At 44.5% G+C, this 19,494-nt stretch overlaps 1 protein-coding gene across 2 annotated transcripts in view; it reads left to right on the plus strand.

Annotated features, from left to right (window-relative positions):
• med23 (mediator complex subunit 23) overlaps positions 1-19,494 on the plus strand; it is a 25,595-nt gene extending 6,101 nt beyond the window's left edge. For both annotated transcript variants that reach the window (XM_083534392.1, XM_083534393.1), the window contains 19 exons: positions 2,571-2,771; positions 2,895-3,038; positions 3,365-3,510; positions 3,953-4,198; positions 5,560-5,702; positions 5,887-6,061; positions 7,623-7,786; positions 7,872-7,996; positions 9,693-9,898; positions 10,813-10,993; positions 12,325-12,495; positions 13,736-13,952; positions 14,029-14,265; positions 14,733-14,898; positions 15,082-15,154; positions 16,442-16,656; positions 17,604-17,724; positions 18,113-18,244; positions 18,677-19,494. In XM_083534392.1, coding sequence (XP_083390518.1) covers positions 2,571-2,771; positions 2,895-3,038; positions 3,365-3,510; positions 3,953-4,198; positions 5,560-5,702; positions 5,887-6,061; positions 7,623-7,786; positions 7,872-7,996; positions 9,693-9,898; positions 10,813-10,993; positions 12,325-12,495; positions 13,736-13,952; positions 14,029-14,265; positions 14,733-14,898; positions 15,082-15,154; positions 16,442-16,656; positions 17,604-17,724; positions 18,113-18,244; positions 18,677-18,862 — 3,249 coding nt within the window. In that variant the 3' untranslated portion in view covers positions 18,863-19,494. The remainder of the gene's footprint in view (positions 1-2,570; positions 2,772-2,894; positions 3,039-3,364; positions 3,511-3,952; positions 4,199-5,559; positions 5,703-5,886; positions 6,062-7,622; positions 7,787-7,871; positions 7,997-9,692; positions 9,899-10,812; positions 10,994-12,324; positions 12,496-13,735; positions 13,953-14,028; positions 14,266-14,732; positions 14,899-15,081; positions 15,155-16,441; positions 16,657-17,603; positions 17,725-18,112; positions 18,245-18,676) is intronic.

Consider the following 19,494-nt stretch of genomic DNA (forward strand, 5'->3'; position numbering starts at 1 on the left):
CCCATCTGACAAGATTTCTCATGTTGAAACTCATCAACCTGCTTTCAGTATAAATATACCAGTTTCTGGAGGAACCCCAGAGGAACATGTCTCTCAAAATCAAAAAGATCTCAAAACCTATGACTTGGTTACTTCTGATCCATGCGGCTACTGATGGGCCCTTGAACAGAGCCCTTAACTGCTCATTTGTATCAAATGAGACACTTCTCCCAGTGTTCCTTATTTTCCCTTCACTTAAACCAGGAGATCCAAAACCTGTTAATGAACGATGCCTTCTGAAGTCTCCAATAAGATCTCCTTTCCATGGATTAGAAAAGATGTGAAACATCTCCTGCTATAGAGCTCCAAACCTATTGGGAGGTATTGGAACGGCATCCCCAGGCCTATTAATGCCCTTTCGGCAGAATGACCACAAAATCTCCACCAAATCCAGTGGTACGTCTTCCCAGAAAATTGTAGACTCCATGCGGAACGGGGTGCTGAAAAAGCCCATACCAATTTTACGCTGGGGTGTCCAAAAACTTTTGGCTGTGGAAATCTTTTGTTCGGTCTTTTTTCGCCAATCCTAATTCCAGGAAAAAACCTTCCTAATGTAAAGCATGGTGGTGGGAGCACCATGAGGGGTAGATGGTGCAGTGTTCTCAGGGTAATTATTCCCAGGTAGAAAATATGCAAAAATAAATAAATAAATCAGAATCCAGATGTGCCCAGATGATCAGGACGTGTCTTCGGGCAAGACCTTCAATCACTGCTGGTTATTACATTGGGGGGGGTTTGAATACTTATGCACCCCAGAGACGATAGCGATACGTTTCATTCCGATAAAGATTGAGGCCAAAAGTGTTCAGACATTTTTTCCACCCACATATGTGGTTCTTTTCCAAACGGTTCCCACAAATTTGGAGAAACGCACTTGCGTAGGACTTTTTTTGGATGCAGGGGGCATGAAATGTTCCCTTTTATTGAAGGCCCAAACCTGTTCATGAAGATCTGGTGCACACGGGTTGGAAGATGTGGAAGACCTTACAGTCAGGTGTCCACAAACCTTCGGCCACACAATAAAAAAATTTACTGATCTATCCAGTTTGTGAATTCCTGTTCCAAAAACGCTCCTCCTTAGGAGGCTCCCAATGTTGAATTGATGACAAAGACGTCATCGCCTGACGTGTTAATTTCAAGCCCTGGTTGGCGCATGTGTGTATCTGTGGTTCTGTTTCTTGCGCTGTTTATTTGTTTATTTATTTGTTTTGATTGTCTGTTTGTTTGCGCTGTAGACCGAATTCCCACCGTTTTCCACACTGTGTACTTTTCTCTACTCAGACCCCGTCATTTCCCTCACGCTTTTACGTAACGCAGGGTCCCCTGGTGGTCTAGTGGTTAGGATGCGACGCTCTCACCGCTGCGACCCGGGTTCGATCCCCGGTCAGGGAACCATCCCCAGCCACTCTTAGTGCCGGTCCCAAGCCCGGATAAATTGGGGAGGGTTGCGTTAGGAAGGGCATCCAGCGTAAAACATGTGCCAAATCAAACGTGCGGAGGATCCGCTGTGGCGACCCCTAACGGGAGAAGCCGAAAGAAAGAAAGAAAGAAAGAAAGAAAGAAAGAAAGATTGTAATCGCAGGTGAGGCGGGGGAGGGGCATGGCTGGCGGGCCGGGGCAGGCGTTTTAGATCTGGAACTGTATTTTGTATATATCTATATTGTAGGTCTCGCATTTATTCGTACGCCCTTCTACTTCATAAAAATGTACATAACCTGCAGATCAGCGTTTACGCATTTTTACCGACTATTAAATACGCACGGATTTCATTGGCTGGAGAGAATTGGGGCATGTCCTGTAGACGATTTCGCCACACAAATGTATCCACACCTAATGTTACTCAAATAAAATAACTGTATACTAAGTAAAAACTAAGCACTGGAGACTCCTTCCGTGGATGTCGAACAACCTCCAGAGCTCGTCGTTTAATTCCGCCGTCCTGCCAGAAGAGGGCAGAGTTTCCTCATTGGTCGCTCTGAGTATTATTCCTCAGCAAGGTTCCTCCACATCCCTCATGGTTCCATCGCATCCTTTAACTGAGCATCCCTCATTGTTTCTTACAGTTCCTACATTCCTACGAGTTCCTCAGCTCAGTTCCTTAGCGTCTCTTAGTGTCTTTCCGTGTTCCCCAGGGTTCCTCCACGTTTCTCAGTGTCCCTCGGCATTCCACAGCATCCCTTAGCATCCCTTTGTGTGCCTCCGCGTTCCTCCATGTCTCTCAGCGTTCCTCGCGCTCGAGGCTTGTGTGTGCAGCCATGCAGCCGTCATGCCATGCTTGTGTGCAGTGAAGAGTTTGACGCTCATGCGTGTCTCGTGTCGTGTTTTTTCGTTGGTTTTTACCTCTCTTTTTTTTCGGTCTTCGAGAACACACGAGCGCGAGAGGGATGACAGCGTGTGGATCGGTACCTCAGGAAATCTACAGACTCGATCGAAATTTTTTTTTAGCGGCTGTGCATAAGCGTGTGTGTCCTCTGGCTCTGTCTCTACCTGTGTGTGTGTGTGTGTGTGTGTGTGTGTGTGTGTGTGTGTAGCACAAGCAGCGGTGCCCCGTGCTGGAGGAGCAGCTTGTCGACCTGGTGGTATACGCCATGGAGCGCTCGGAGACCGAGGAGCAGTTTGACGACGGTGGCACCAGCCAGCTGCTGTGGCAACATCTGTCCAGTCAACTCATCTTCTTTGTCCTGTTCCAGTTCGCCAGCTTCCCTCACATGGTGCTTTCACTGCATCAGAAGGTGCGAACACACACACACACACACACACACACACACACTGCCAGTCTAACAAACTGTAGACATTCCTGTTAGATCATAAGTAATGGAACCATGTAAAAGAGTGTGTGTGCGTGTGCGTGGTAGCTGGCCGGACGTGGTCTGATCAAAGGCAGAGATCACCTGATGTGGGTGCTGCTGCAGTTCATATCGGGAAGCATCCAGAAGAACGCGCTGGCCGACTTCCTCCCTGTCATGAAGCTGTTTGATCTCCTTTACCCTGAGAAAGAGGTCAGGAAACCCCTTACACATGTTCCAGTAATAATTCGAATCATTTGCAGTTAGAGCACGAGCGATTCATCGGTTTTGGCTAATTAATTGGAAAACAAAAAATCCATACCGATAGTTTTTCCGGGTTCCGGTACGCCGTCATTACGAGTTCGGCCTCTAGAGGTGAATCCATGCGCTGTTTGTTGTTACATGTGAGCTATATTTATATGTATTAATAATTATTTGCATATCATGGTACAAAGTGTGTGTGTGTGTGTGTGTGTGTGTGTGTGTGTGTGTGTGTGTGTGTGTGTGTGTGTGTGTGTGTGTGTGTGTGTGGGGTGCAGTGTATCCCAGTACCAGACATCAACAAGCCGCAGTCAACACATGCCTTCGCCATGACCTGCATCTGGATCCACCTGAACCGCAAAGCTCAGAACGACAACTCCAAACTGCAGATCCCCATCCCCCACTCGCTCAAACTCCACCACGAGTACTGCGCGCGCGCACACACACACACACACACACACACACACACACACACACACACACACACACAGAACTGTAAAGTAGTTTTACTCCCACTGTAATGTGTAGTTATAATTGTTTCTCTCTCTCTCTCTCTCTCTCTCTCTCTCTCGCTCTCTCTCTCTCTCTCTCTCTCTCTGTATCTCTCTTACTTTTCCTCTTTGTCTGTATCCATCTGTTTCTCTCTTTCCTTTTCTCTTTTGCCATCTGCTTTTTTTCTCTCTCTCTCTCTCTTACTCTTTATGTTTGTCTCTTTGCTTCTGTCTTTGTTTTTTTTTTTTTTTCTTTTCATTTTTTCTTTCTCAATTTGTCTCTTTCTGTCTGTCTGGGTGTCTCTCTCCATCTGTTGGCCTCTATCATTATCTCGCGCGCTCTCTCTCTCTCTCTCTCTCTCTCTCTCTCTTTAGGTTTCTTCAGCAGAGTTTGCGTATTAAGAGCTTACCCATGACGGATTATAAAATAGCGCTGCTGTGTAACGCGTACTCCACTAACTCAGAGTGCTTCACGCTGCCCATGGGGGTCCTGGTGGAGACCATCTACGGTAACGGCACTGTGCGCATCACGCTCCCCGGAACCAACTGCATGGCCTCGTGCTCCACCACGCCGCTGCCCATGAACCTGCTCGACTCGCTCACCGTCCACGCCAAGATGAGGTGAGACACGAGATGAGACGTGAGGAGAAAACAGCACTAGGAGTACGGACACACGCCATTCTCTCTCTCTCTCTCTCTCTCTCTCTCTCTCTCTCTCCCCCCCCTTTTTGTCTGTCTATCTATCCATCTATTCTAATAAGCTCCACTTTTCTAGGAGGACGTTCCACTAGATTTTGGGGTAGATTTTGGAGCTCATTCAACTTTAAGGGTAGGTTCAGGTACTGATGGAAGTTAGTCGAGTAGGTTCCAATTCATCCCAAAAGGGTTGGAGGTCTATAGCAGGAGATCTTCCAACTCATGGAAAGCAGATCTTCATGGAGCTGACTTTGTGCCGCAACAGGTTTGGGTCTCGTAGTTCAAGTAAAATCTTCCACTACTGCATCCAAAGACGGCGGTGTCCCGATACTTTCTGGTGGCGTGGATGCGACACCGGGAATTTTCCTGTAGCAGATTAATTTTAGCGTGTTTAATTATGCACAGCTCTTCATCATGGCTCATTTGTGCAGAATTAACACGGCCATTTCATCCTTTCTTTTTTGCAAGGTCCTTTTATGCAAATGGGCTTCGGCACTCCCGAGACGCATAATTAGTTCGAATTTCCTCTCCGAAGGCGGCGTTCGGGAGGCGGACGCGGAGTCCGGTGCCCGAGACACGCGTGAGACGTCACGACGCGCCTCTGTTCCTTCTTGTTTGTGTTCACGAGAGAATTGGTGATGATTCCCTGTGTGTGGTTTCTGCTGTCAGCTTGGTCGTAAAACGGTGACTAACTGGAAGGACTCGTGACCAAAACACACTGAATATTAACCAGAGACTCGTCATCTGTTTATTTACACCGAAGTCGAATCAATTCAGTTGCCACCAAGACTGTTCCACCATGACAATGACTCCTGTGCACAAAGCCAGCTCCATGAAGTTGAAAGATGAGGAAGATCTCCTGCTATAGAGTTCCATCCCTATTGAACACTCTTGGGATGAATTTGAATGCCACCCAGGGCTTCTCACCTCACCTCCACCTGACTCACAAAACCTCCACAAAATCTCCATATGAGAACAACGAGATACCAAATAAAAAGAAACCAAGTGCAAACATTGATAACAAAACAAAACAATGAGATGCCAAGTGAGAACAATGATACAAAGTGAAGAAAATGAGATAATAAATCAAAACAATAGAATGCCAAAAGAGAACAGAGATACCAAATCAAAAGAAGATATTAATTGCAAACAATGTGATACTAAATCAAAACAAGTGAAAACAATGAGATAACTTGAGATATGTTGTAAAAAAATATATAATACTGAGATACTCAGTGAAAATGAGATACTGACATGATGTGAATGCCCATTATTTTGTGTGCCAGTTTAATCCACAGTATAGCCACCCGGGTCATAAAGCTGGCCCATGCCAAGTCCAGCATCGCCCTCGCCCCGGCGCTGGTGGAGACGTACAGCCGCCTGCTGGTCTACATGGAAATCGAGTCGCTCGGCATCAAAGGCTTCATCAGTAAGTTTGGTGAAGAAGGTTAACGTCGAGTTCTTGATTTGCAGAGTGCTTTTATGTTCTCGATGCAGTAGATCAGTGTGAGAGCAGTGCGGCCTCGGCTCGATGAGCCGTGTTAATTAGAGCACTAATGGAAATGCCAAACATCATCTGAACGAGTTTGTTTCTTCTCTCCGCCCCCATCCAGGCCAGCTCTTGCCGAATGTGTTTAAGTCACACGCGTGGGGGATTCTCCACACACTGCTGGAGATGTTCAGTTACAGGATGCACCACATCCAACCTCATTACCGTGTTCAGCTCCTCTCACACCTCCACTCGCTTGCCGCCGTGCCACAGACCAACCAGAACCAGCTGCACCTCTGGTAGGAACCAGTCTGGATGGACAGGGTAATGGGGGGGGTGCGCATGTGTGTATGGGATAGAAGGTCTTTAGGCAGTGATGGTGATGGGAATAAATAAGAATGAGAGGAGGAATGACTTGTATAAAGATGGATGAATAGATGAGTAGAGTTGTGTGGAATAAAGTGAGTGAGTGTATGGGTGAGTTGTCGTGTATGTGGGTGAGTGTATGGGTGAGTTGTCGGGTATGTGGGTGAGTTGTCGGGTATGCGGGTGAGTGTATGGGTGAGTTGTCGGGTATGTGGGTGAGTTGTCGGTATGCGGGTGAGTGTATGGGTGAGTTGTCGGGTATGTGGGTGAGTGTATGGGTGAGTTGTCGGGTATGCGGGTGAGTGTATGGGTGAGTTGTCGGGTGTGTATGGGTGAGTTGTCGGTATGCGGGTGAGTGTATGGGTGAGTTGTCGTCGGGTATGCGGGTGAGTGTATGGGTGAGTTGTCGTCGGGTATGCGGGTGAGTGTATGGGTGAGTTGTCGTCGGGTATGCGGGTGAGTGTATGGGTGAGTTGTCGTCGGGTATGCGGGTGAGTGTATGGGTGAGTTGCCGTCGGGTATGCGGGTGAGTGTATGGGTGAGTTGCCGTCGGGTATGCGGGTGAGTGTATGGGTGAGTTGTCGTCGGGTATGCGGGTGAGTGTATGGGTGAGTTGTCGTCGGGTATGCGGGTGAGTGTATGGGTGAGTTGTCGTCGGGTATGCGGGTGAGTGTATGGGTGAGTTGTCGTCGGGTATGCGGGTGAGTGTATGGGTGAGTTGCCGTCGGGTATGCGGGTGAGTGTATGGGTGAGTTGTCGTCGGGTATGCGGGTGAGTGTATGGGTGAGTTGTCGTCGGGTATGCGGGTGAGTGTATGGGTGAGTTGTCGTCGGGTATGCGGGTGAGTGTATGGGTGAGTTGCCGTCGGGTATGCGGGTGAGTGTATGGGTGAGTTGCCGTCGGGTATGCGGGTGAGTGTATGGGTGAGTTGCCGTCGGGTATGCGGGTGAGTGTATGGGTGAGTTGTCGTCGGGTATGCGGGTGAGTGTATGGGTGAGTGTATGGGTGAGTTGTCGTCGGGTATGCGGGTGAGTGTATGGGTGAGTTGTCGTCGGGTATGCGGGTGAGTGTATGGGTGAGTTGTCGTCGGGTATAAAGCTGACTGAATGTATTAACTAATTGCTGTATGCTGTACTGGTGGATGAATGACTTGTTAGTTTGATATAGAATTGATGTCGCATGAGTTTTTGGCCGTGATGTTGTAGATGTGTGGGAACAGATGAATCACGACTTGAAGGATAAATAAACTGTGAGTAGGTGTCTGGATAGACAGATAAATAAATGTAACTGAAGAATGATGCATAGATGAATAAAGTATGAACAGATCATAATATCAAGGACGATTGTTGAGGCGATCATAAAATCAAAGGTTTTTTTATTACTGTAAATACATTTTATTTCAATTGCTCATGAAGGTTCTGCTGTACAGATTCATGAATGGAGCTCAGGGAACTGGAACAATAAGACGTGTGTGTGTGTGTGTGTGTGTGTTAGTGTGGAAAGTACAGCTCTGCGGTTAATCACAGCGTTGGGAAGCTCTGAGGTGCAGCCACAGTTCACACGCTTCCTCAGTGACCCCAAGACGGTTCTGTCGGCCGAGTCAGAGGAGCTGAACCGAGCGCTCATCCTCACCCTCGCCCGTGCCACACACATCACTGGTACTCCTCACACACACTCGTAACACACACACACTTACATACACGTGTTAACTTTGTGTGATATGTGCTTCACTTTTGGCTCCAGATTTCTTCACCGGTTCAGACTCAATCCAGGGAACGTGGTGTAAGGAGATTCTACAGACCATCATGAACTTCACACCTCACAACTGGGCCTCACACACACTCAGCTGCTTCCCTGCTCCTCTGCAGGTCAGCTAATAACTCAATCAACATTTAAAACACTTCTTTCCAGTGCAAACTTTTTCATTCTGGATCCAAATTCTAGAACATCTTTATTGATTATCCTGGAAGAGAATTCTAGAATTTCTTAACAATCAAACATGGCATTCCTAAACCCCCCAAATTTGCTTAACCTGGAAAAGAATTCTAGAACACTGGGGGGTGATATAAAAGAATACCATTCTTTAAATCTTTTTGGAGAACTTTAGAACACAATCCTTTCTTAAACAGGGAGATAATAATAGGGCCCAGGAGGAAATTCTTGAGCACCATTGTTGCTCAATCTAGGAGGAAACCCCAGAACAGCATTGCTGCCTGACATATTATACAATCCTAGAACACCAGCGCTGGTTAACCAGGGAGGGAATTCAGAGAGAATTATTAAACTTGGAATTCTTGAACATCTTTGTTGCTTACTATTGGACAAGATTTTAGAATGCCACTTTGTACTTAAACTCCTAGAGAATTCTAGAATTAGGTTGAGATTTCAAGAAACCTTTTTGATCTTCAGAGTGTATCCAGAACATGGAATTAATAAACCACAATTTTGTTTAACCTGGGTTCGAATTCTGTTGAATAACGTTGACCTTAGAGGGAGTTCTGGAAACTGTGCCGAATTTCAGAGGAAAGTTTTGAACATGGAATTCAATACAACATCATTTTTGCTTACCATGCGAGAGAATTGTAAAACAGTACTCATGCTTATCCTAGAGAGAATTCTAAAACATCACTTTTATTTAACCTGGAAAACATTCTATTGTAGAAACATGCAATATGGAATTCTAGAGCATACAATCTTTTTTTTTTTTTTTTTATAATGAACCAAGCTCAACACCATTGATTAATAACTTGGACAGGAATTTAGTGGAACACTATTGGTGCTTAACCTGGAGAAAATTCTAGAACTTCACTCTTGCTTCAGGTTAAGAATTCAAGATTTATTTTATTTATTTATTTTAAGCTTCAGGCAGAATACTAGCCAATGGAATTCAATCCTGTTATTGCTTAACTTCGGGAGAGAATTTTCTAGGATTCCTTTAGACTCAGACTGAGGCTTAAAAGAAACCATTTTCTAAGTTCAGATGACATTGTTGAACATGGAATTTTGGGACCTGGATGAGAATTTACTCTCCGGTTACTGCGTTTGTGTTTGTTGTTGGGGAAATAAGCCTGATGTTTTATTCTTCTGTAAGATATCTTAAAAACGAGTCATCTGAGCATTCTGAAGCGTCCGTATGTTGTACGTTAGTCACCTCCAAACATTAAGAATCTGCTTGGGTGGTGGTGGTTGTTTTTCAGTAACACTCCATCTGTTTTATGTGTCAGACAAAGCATGGCTCTGTGGGGAGTCACGACACTTTCTCTCTCTCCTCAGAATTGAATCCATGCGCTAAACAATGAATTTTTATATCCACTGCACCATTATTTTGTCCATTTCACAGTACAACTTTGAGGAACTGCCTGTTCCATGTCTGTCTCTCTGTCTGATCTACCAGGTGTTCTCGAAGCAGGCGTTCTTGAAGCTTCATTTAGCAATGAACAGCGAAGTGTTGGTCACTGATTCTCACTCAGTGCCAAAAAAAACTTTACCACCACAGCGTCTTACAGAAAAGATCTGTGATTGTATTTTCTCCTTTGTGTCCCCCTGCCTTCATCCTCTGCGCAGGCATTCTTCAAGCAGAACAACGTTCCCCAAGAGAGCCGCTTCAACCTAAAGAAGAACGTCGAGGAAGAGTACAGGAAGTGGAAGTCCATGACCAACGAGAACGACATCATCACCCACTTCTCCATGCAGGGTTCTCCGCCGCTTTTCCTCTGCCTGCTCTGGAAGATGCTATTAGAAACCGACCACATCAACCAGATCGGCTTCAGGTCCGTTCTCCCAGGCCTCCTCACCCACATCAGTACCTGACTTTACTAACACACTTTTTTGACAAATGAGCACGGCGCTCCGGAAAATCTCCAGAAAATCTAGTGGAACATTCTTCCACTAGAACAGGAAATGAGAAATCAAGGTGAAATCGGTTTCTAATAAGAGGAATAAAAGATTTTAGAATTTCAGATTTTAGAGAAGCACTGCTCAAGACTTTTTGTCTGGTGTTAAAAGGACATTTTGCGGATCTTGAAAACGCTCTCTTGTACGTGCTGCAGCTGCAGAACACCTCACAAAGTCGTGTTGTGTTGGGCCGAGCGAGTGCCGCTAGCTCCCATCCGCTCGTGACTAGGATCACGATCTCTCACTGACAACGCAGCTAGTGTTCAACACACACACACACACACACACACACACACACACACACACACACAATAAACTGACTGTTAATGAGTAATAAAGATGGGTAAGAGTCATGGAAATGTCCTGAGGTGGCCAGCTAATATACTGAGACAGCAACGTGACGAGCATGCAGTGCTGATAGTCTCCAGACGTTCAAGAAGACCAGAGCAGGGTTCTCAGAAAACACCCTAAAAGAACTTTCACATGTCATCAGATGTACCATGAAGGCCTTTGTGCTTAAGGTCCCCCATGTAAAAAACCCCATGTAGTACTGCTCTACCAAATAAATCATATCACAGCTCGATCATTAATCTCTGAACCTATTCCTGAACCTGGCCCAGATGCCTGTACATGAACAGCATTTTTTATTCTTAAGTCATAAGTAAAAAAAAAAAAAAACGCTTTTCATGTACAGGCGTCTGGCCCGCTTACTGAAGGATATTCCACAATCCAGAAAAGGCTTCTGATGCATTTTTGGAAAAATATTTTATTTCTCTTCTTTGTTTATCAGGGTCCTGGAGAGAATTGGGGCTCGAGCTCTCGTCGCTCACGTCCGGACGTTTGCCGATTTCTTGGTGTACGAGTTTTCCACGTCGGCAGGCGGTCAGCAGCTGAACAAGTGCATTGAGATCCTGAACGACATGGTGTGGAAGTACAACATAGTCACTCTGGATCGTTTGATCCTCTGCCTGGTAGGAAGAGTTTTCACTTTAATTTTTGTGGAAAAATTACTTAAAGATAATTTTTTTTTAATGAACATCTGTTTTTTTCTTGATCGCATGTAATCACGGAACAATCAACAAAACTACAATTACTACCATTTAACTTTGAATTAAAGTTATGAACATCACATCCAGAATAATGCTTTTACTTAACCAGGGAGGGAATTCTAGAAAAAGCTTTGCTTCTTAACTCGGGAGGAAATTCTAGAGCACCAATATTGCTTAATCTGGGAGGAAATTCTAACATCGTTTCCTAAACATGGACAGAATTGTAGAACATCCACCGTTCTTTAGCCTACTTTTGTTTTATTCTAGAATTCTGCTGCTTCTTAACCTGAGAGGGGATTCTAGATCTGCTCTTTGTCTTAGCCTGGGGGGGGGGGGGATTTCTAGTGCGTTTTCTAGAATACTGCATACTTTGCGGGGGGGGGGGTATTCTAGAACACCCTTGTTTCTTCGCTGCGGTTGGAATTCTAGATCACGTTTGCTATTTTACTGGGGAGGGAATTTTACCACTATTGCACAACTATTGTTCAAACTGTAGAATTCTATAATTTATTTAACTTTTTTTGTAAGAAAGGAAACGGTCCAGAACAAAACGGCTGCCTAAACTATTAGAGAATTCTAGAACACCACTATTGCTTAATCTGAGTGGAAAACCTGGAATACCACTTCCTTAACATCGGAGTGAATTCTAGAGCACATGTTCTAGAACCTCCTTGCTGCTTTCCTGATTTAATGCAGAACATTTGTCTGGAACAATCAATTAAATCGTTTAATTAGACTCTCGGCTGTAAGCACACCCTTTAACCACAAAATAATGAGTATATTGAACCTCCTCTGCTCTATTGTGTTCTCCTGGGAATCATCTTTCTGACTAGAGTTTTATGTCTGATAATCAATATCTCTCTCACATTTCTAATAACATGTTATTTATTAGCTGTTTGCCAATCAATAATGCCAGCAATTACCTGTAAGACCTTTCTTGCTGCTTACAGAGGGGAGGCTTTTTTATTGACGAAGGAGCATATGATTGTGTATAAACCTGTGGTGGTAAAATTAGGCAAGAAATTATGTTTAGATGCAAAACATTCAGTATCGGTGTATATCTCCGAATATCTCCACTGCTGGAGGGATTCAGCTGCTAAATTCCTCAAATGGGAGATGATATGGTGTATTGCGACGATCTAACCTTTAATATTGTGCTGCTTAACCTTGTTTTATTTCAGTGTCCTCTGGTGTTATGGGTTAAACATTTTTGTTGTTGTTTTTTTTAATTCACCTTTAATGCTCTTGCGTAGGCGATGAGAAGTCACGAGGGCAATGAGGCTCAAGTGTGTTACTTCATCATCCAGCTGCTTCTCCTCAAACCCAATGACTTCCGCAACCGCGTCAGCGACTTTGTCAAAGAGAATGCTCCGGAACACTGGCTACAGAGCGACTGGCACACCAAACACATGTCCTACCACAAGGTAACCTCACCTACCCCATGGTCATCATGGAATTATGGTCACGAGTAACCTTCTCAAAAGCTGCCATTTATCATTTTGGGTTTAACAGGAAACATGTTGCTGAAGTATGAGAACATCCAGAATACAAATACTACAACGACGTGCCCATACTTAACACACCAAACCCACATTCTACCCCAAGGTGCCCTTACCCAACACACCAAACCCACATTCTACCACAAGGTGCCCTTACCCAACACACCAAACCCACATTCTACCACAAGGTGCCCTTACCCAACACACCAAACCCACATTCTACCACAAGGTGCCCTTACCCAACACACCAAACCCACATTCTACCACAAGGTGCCCTTACCCAACACACCAAACCCACATTCTACCACAAGGTGCCCTTACCCAACACACCAAACCCACATTCTACCACAAGGTGCCCTTACCCAACACACCAAACCCACATTCTACCACAAGGTGCCCTTACCCAAAGGTCAAATGTGTCCTGCAACAAAGTAAACTTCCAGTCTTGAGCTATCACTTTACTTTACTTTGTTTTTAGGAAAGTTAGAAGAATCTATTTGATCTGGTACCAGCTGAACTCCCCTCGCTTGCATCAGCCACATCAGCATTTAACAGCTCAAATGTCTGTAAGTGCTGAAAAATTCTGGAGGTTGTTTGCAGTTGATGGATGTATTAATTATTTACGTCGGATTGACTGCAATCATTTTCTCCATCGAATAATTGAAACGATATTTTGGAACATTTAGTTTCTCAGCCATATTTCTTTGTATACCAAATGCTTCTGCAGAGCGACCAGCCAATTAGTTTTTTTTTCTTTTTTATGGCTGCACATGCTGCCCTGTCTTTTACACTGACATTTTCAGAGTTGCAGTGTTTGCCCTCACTTGCATTCTTATGTAACTGTGGTAAATGTTAAAGAGAAGAGAGAGATTCACTCAGAGTACCACCTACTGACCCCTTACCTCGTCCCCTATAATAGCAGAACTGGATCTGGCTGTTTGCTTATTTAGCTGTGTAACACATCCCTTCACTTGGTTTTGAGACTGAGTAGAATGAAGAAAAGTGTACAAGGGGATTAAAAAAAAACAAATAGTGTGCAGCTAGCTTCTGGTAGGACCTTAGTATTTTTCCAGAATGTCCTGCTTTTTTCCTATGCTTGACTTGGTGCTTAGAAAGGAAGCCATCAGCTCTAATAAAAACATTATCGCTTCCTCCTCACATACAGAAATACCCAGAGAAACTGTACTTTGAAGGTCTGGCAGAGCAGGTAAACCCTCCCATGCAGCTCCAGCCGCAGTACCTGCCTATCTACTTTGGCAACGTATGTTTGCGCTTCTTGCCTGTCTTTGACATCGTCATCCACCGCTTCCTGGAGCTCCTGCCAGTCTCCAAGTCCTTGGAAACCCTTTTGGACCACTTGGGTGGATTATACAAGTTCCATGGTGAGTATGAGTCCACGTTAACCTCCTGGTTTGCGCCAGTTATTTTGTAACCAATCGCTGTTCCTGCATTCCTCAGATCGTCCCGTGACGTACCTCTACAACACCCTGCATTACTACGAAAGGCACCTCCGAGAGCGCACCAACCTTAAACGCAAGCTTGTTCACGCAATCATGAGCTCACTGAAAGATAACCGCACTCCCGGGTGGTGCCTCAGCGAGACCTACCTGAAGTTTGGCATGAACCCCCGCGAGGAGAACGTCTGGGTCCCTGACGACACCTACTACTGCAGACTCATCGGGAGACTCGTGGACAATATCCTACTTTATATTTTGTGGGGGGGTTTTTTTCCCAAGAATTCCTTAGCAAGCTAGGAATTTGTTTAAGGGTTGAAGCATAGCCATGCTGACTGAACCAACTGTTTTATCCAGCAGTGGATGTCTTCTTACTCCCAGCAAGGGTTCTTGTGTTTATTTGAACACTGGTTCCATCTATATTTTGGAAGACCAAGGCTAGACAGAGAGAGACAGCTAGATGGGACAGACGAAGCAAGGCTAAAAGGGTGATGGATAAGCAAAGAGAGCAAACAGACAGACTTATTAGCGAGGCTAGCGGGACAGACGGGCATATAGACGAACAAGTAGGCAGTCAGACAAATAGCCAAGCTAGAAACCAAGACAGACAGATGGTGAACATGGAGATGGACATTGAAATGGCCAGGAATTGCTGCACACAGACACCACATCCAAATGATTGTTAATTTTCTTAACATTTTGCATCACCGATGGCAGGAAAATCTCCAGGTCCTTTCCCGAACTGCGACTGGCGGTTTAACGAGTTCCCGAACCCAGCGGCACACGCGCTTCACGTGACCTGTGTGGAGCTGATGGCCCTCGCCGTGCCGGGAATAGATGTGGGGAACGCACTACTGAATGTAGTTCTTAAGAGGTCAGAGGTCATTCCTGTAGCAAGGAGTTTATGCTTTTGTTAGAATCCATCTTGGAGTTGAACAGTCTATTACAGTACTTCTTGACAGTGTGTATTGTATATCTTTCAGATGAAGTGTGTGTGAAGAAAAACGTTTGTGTGCGTATAGTTTGATTGTGTGTGTGTTTTTTCTATCTCCCGCAGTCAGCCACTTGTTCCTCGGGAGAACGTGACTGCTTGGATGAACGCCATTGGCCTAATCATCACCGCTCTTCCTGTATGTCCACACCCCTCCATCACACTCACTTTATCTAAACCTTAAAGTTCACTCCTCCTGCTCCTTGATCGTCCTCCTCCTGCCCTTGATTCTTTCTCTCCTGTCTAGAACCATTACAGAAAACTTTATCAGATTATATAGCAGCGATTCCGATAAATGCGGAGATGTTTAGACTGTAACTTAATGTCACAGTGTTCCCAAAAATAAGATCCTGTTCCAACCGGTTTGTTTTAGTCATTTTAAGTATCCAGATGATTAAATAAACCCCAGTACGTCATATCATTTTTCCAAACTACAAATGTGGCAAAACGTCTCTAATACATCTAAACTTTCCTTACAAACCCCCTGAAAGCTTAAAAAATCGACCATCAAGATGATAAAAACATTCTGTGAGTCTTAAATGGTTCGCAGGAATAGTTTCACCAGAATATCAATCACGACAAGTGCTCTTGATTTGCTTGGCAGCTGTGTTGGAAAGTTGGACTAACATCCAGCTGATTTTCTGTCCTGGTCTGTAGGGGTGACTGTTCACTCTCGCCAGAGAAGGAACTTAAACAGAGCATTTCTCTCAGTCTATTAAGCAGCGTTCATCCTTTTCTACAGTACGTCGACAGAGAGTCGGTGTGTCCGGTTAAACGATGTACATGTGGACTATTAATCAACACAATAATAAGATATACACGACTCTGAGATAAAAGTATAATGAGAGTTTAAATATACTCGACTCAAATCAAATTTTATGTTACATACACATTCATACAGAGTACGACATATAGTAAAATACTGTCCAAAATGTAAATAGAATATAAAGATAAAATCTATACAAATAAATGTATACTTTTTAAGTGTAAAAAGTATAATAAACGTGTAACTTACAACAGAGAAATAAAAATAGGAATAAAAATAAATATCATTTTCTGAGGTAAAAGTATAACCAGAGTTTAAATATACCAGACTCTGAGGTAAAATTATAGCAAGAGTTTAAATATAAAGTACAGTATAGAAAGTATAGCTAGAGATAAAACATACTTGATGATCGTGTGTATACTACAGTTCAAGTATACCTAAAGTCTAGGTTTACTCACCTTTTGAAGTTTAACTATATTTACCAGAGGTTCAAGTATATTTTTCTTTGAAGTTAATGTATACTTACCTCTGAAGTTGAAGTATACTTTAAAGTTTAAATACACTTATCGCTGAGGTTTAAGTATACTTTGAAGTTTATGTATAGTTATCTCCGAAGTTGAAGTATTCTTACTTGCTAACTCGCCTCTCGCTGTGCCGCAGGAGCCGTACTGGATCGTACTTCACGACCGCATTGTAAGCGTGATTAGCAGCCCTGCGCTGACATCGGAGACCGAGTGGGTCGGTTATCCCTTCCAGCTGCTGGACTTCACGGCGTGCCACCAGTCGTACTCAGAGATGTACTGCAGCTATGTGCTAGCGTTAGCACACGCCGTGTGGCACCACTCCAGCATCGGGCAGCTTTCACTTATTCCCAAGTAAGTTCCTGATGAGAAACGTGGCAGGAAATTAGCAGTAATGATGCGCTCTTGTTATTTCCACTGACCTTTCTACTGACTTACACTTTGCTTTGTTTAGGTGTGGGTGTGGGTGGGTGGGTGGGTGGGTGTGTGTGTGTGTGTGTGTGTGTGTGTGTGTGTGTGTGTGTGTGTGGTGTCTGTTGTACTTTGTCTCACTCTTTGCTCTCCGGGGGGGGGAGTCGGCGCTCTTACGGGAGTGTTATTCCCATTTTATTTTATTTGTCTGCCAGAGCTGTCCAAATACGTCGACCTCCACTGTCCAGCAGCAGTGTGTGTGTGAGTCAGAAACAAGAGAGAAACAAAGACCATTAGGGACAAGAAGACACACTCCAGTGCCTTATTTTAAGGCATTATTTTAAAGGCATATATTTTCAGGAATTCTCAGAAGGTTTGGGTTGCTGTATACACACACACACACACACACACACACACACAGTCCGTGAAGAGTTTACAAAGTTCCAACTTTTTTTTTAACCTTCAACACACACACACACAATGTATCTTGCACTATTTAAGGAAACACTGATGTGCCAAGACTAAGTATGGAAGAGTCTAGATATGAAAAGAAACTATCCATGGCTAATTTGCATATTGTAGCCTTATTTGCATATCGCAAAGATCGGCATCGCAGAAACGATGAGTAACGTTGTGCAGCTGTCCTGTGGTTTCCGTCTTTCCATTTCTTCTGCGTTCGCCGACCAAGATCTTCCAGAACGATTCCTGGCAATAAAATTTGTAAAAATTATCCCCAGGTTTAAAAGTTAAGCAAAATAAATAGCGCTCCATTTCCGTTCTTTATCTGACTGAATTCCGCTGCTCGAAATCCGAGATAAAATAGTGCCATTAGAACTCCGCAATCCTGCTCAGGTGTCCACAAAAACGTTGTGCTTGTGTGGCTTTTGCAGGTTCCTGTCCGAGGTCCTGAAGCCGCTGGTGAAGACCGAGTTTCAGCTGCTCTACATCTATCACCTGGTTGGACCTTTCCTGCAGCGCTTTCAGCAGGAGAGGACACGCTGCATGCTCGAGGTTCACACACACTCGTTCCACTTGCACGCCTTCACGGTTTTCTGCTCGATCTCCTGAGCCTGGAAAATCAAGCCACGTCTTTCATTTCAAGCTCAGACGAAGCTACTTTTATAAGATGCATCTTTTCCTACACGTACAACTTTCAGCTTCCTGACTTTTATTAATTTTCATCGTTTATCTTTAACCATAAACCTTGTTTTCCCGTCTCCTTGATAACGTTAATGTTGGTTAGACCTTCTCACACACTCAGGTCTATTTATATTAATATATACACACATACAGCTTCTAGTCCAGTTCCCCAGACATCAGCTGCATTATTATGCATACACACGTACACTCGCATCAGCGTCTCTTCTGCAACCTCACGCCCGTCCCTGTGCCTCCTTAGATCGGGGTGGCGTTTTATGAGATGCTGCAGGCGGTGGATCACCAGAGCAAGCACCTGGCGTACATGGACCCCATCTGTGACTTCCTGTACCACATCAAGTACATGTTCACCGGAGACAGTGTCAAAGACCAGGTATACAAGCAGATGTTATCTCTCCATCTGTGGTCCTCGGTGACCTTTTACCACCCCTTTTATTCCCCCACTGACCTTCTACCATCCCTCTATCTGTTCCTCACTAAACCTCTACCATCCCTCTTTTCCCTCAGATACCTTCTACCAGCCCTCTATCTGTTCCCTCACTGAACTTCTTCCTTCCCTCTATCTGTTCCCTCACTGAACTTCTTCCTTCCCTCTATCTGTTCCCCATTGACCTTCCACCATCCCTTTATTCCCTCACTGACCTTCTACCATCCTTCTATTTGTTCCTCATTGACCTTCTACCATCCCTCTATCTGTTCCCTCACTGACCTCCTAACATTCCTCTATCTGTTTCTCGCTCATCTAAACATCATCAGATGTACTTTGCCGCAGTAGAACAAACCACTGATCGGCTCTTTTTCTCAGGTCGAGAAGATCATCTGCACGTTGAGGCCGGCCATGAAGCTCCGCCTCCGCTTCATCACACACACTAGCAAGATGGATCCAGCCGCGGCCGTTGTCACAACCGCTTCCCAGCCCAGCACAGTGTCCTCTCCTGTCCCCCAAACTGGACCCGGGCCTTCTAATATTCCTCTCTCGGTTCCCCAATGATCCTCCACCATCCTGCAAAGTTCTGCTGTTGCAATTCCAGCATCCTTTTAATACAACTTCAAAATGACCTCGTGTCACGTTTTTCTCTTCTTCCACTTTTTTCATTTTTATCTGGTATCTCCACAGATGATCACATGGTTCTGCCCGGACTCCACCATTCAAACAGGGGGGGACAAATTTACAAACCAACCAAAAGCTTTGTTTAAAGCTCGGCAGGAAATCGTAGAAGAAAGAGGCGTCAGGGTGTTCGTAAACAGGGTCAGGTACTGATGGAGGTAAAGTGAGGAGGCTTGGGGTGGTGTTCCAGTTCATCCCAACAGGGTTGGAGCTCTTCCAACCCATGGAAAGAAAAACCATCTTCATGAAGCTGGAGCAGGTTTGGGTCAGTGAAGGGAAAATGTTATGCCACCACATGCAATGACATCATCAATTTTGAGGCTAACAGCTTGTGGAAGAACATAAGCTGGAAAAGTCAAGTGTCCCAGCACTTTTTCTAAATTCTCTGGGATGTAAATATGAAGATAACAGGAAGGAAGTCGTGTATTTCTACTGACGATAGCGAATTGGGGTTTTTTTGTGTACGTTTTATTCGTTTTTATTTTTCATAAAATCCTTTTGAAATTTATCAAAAA

Source organism: Silurus aristotelis (genome assembly GCF_946808225.1).
Source record: "Silurus aristotelis genome assembly, chromosome: 28".
In the NCBI taxonomy this organism is placed as follows: Eukaryota; Metazoa; Chordata; class Actinopteri; order Siluriformes; family Siluridae; genus Silurus; species Silurus aristotelis.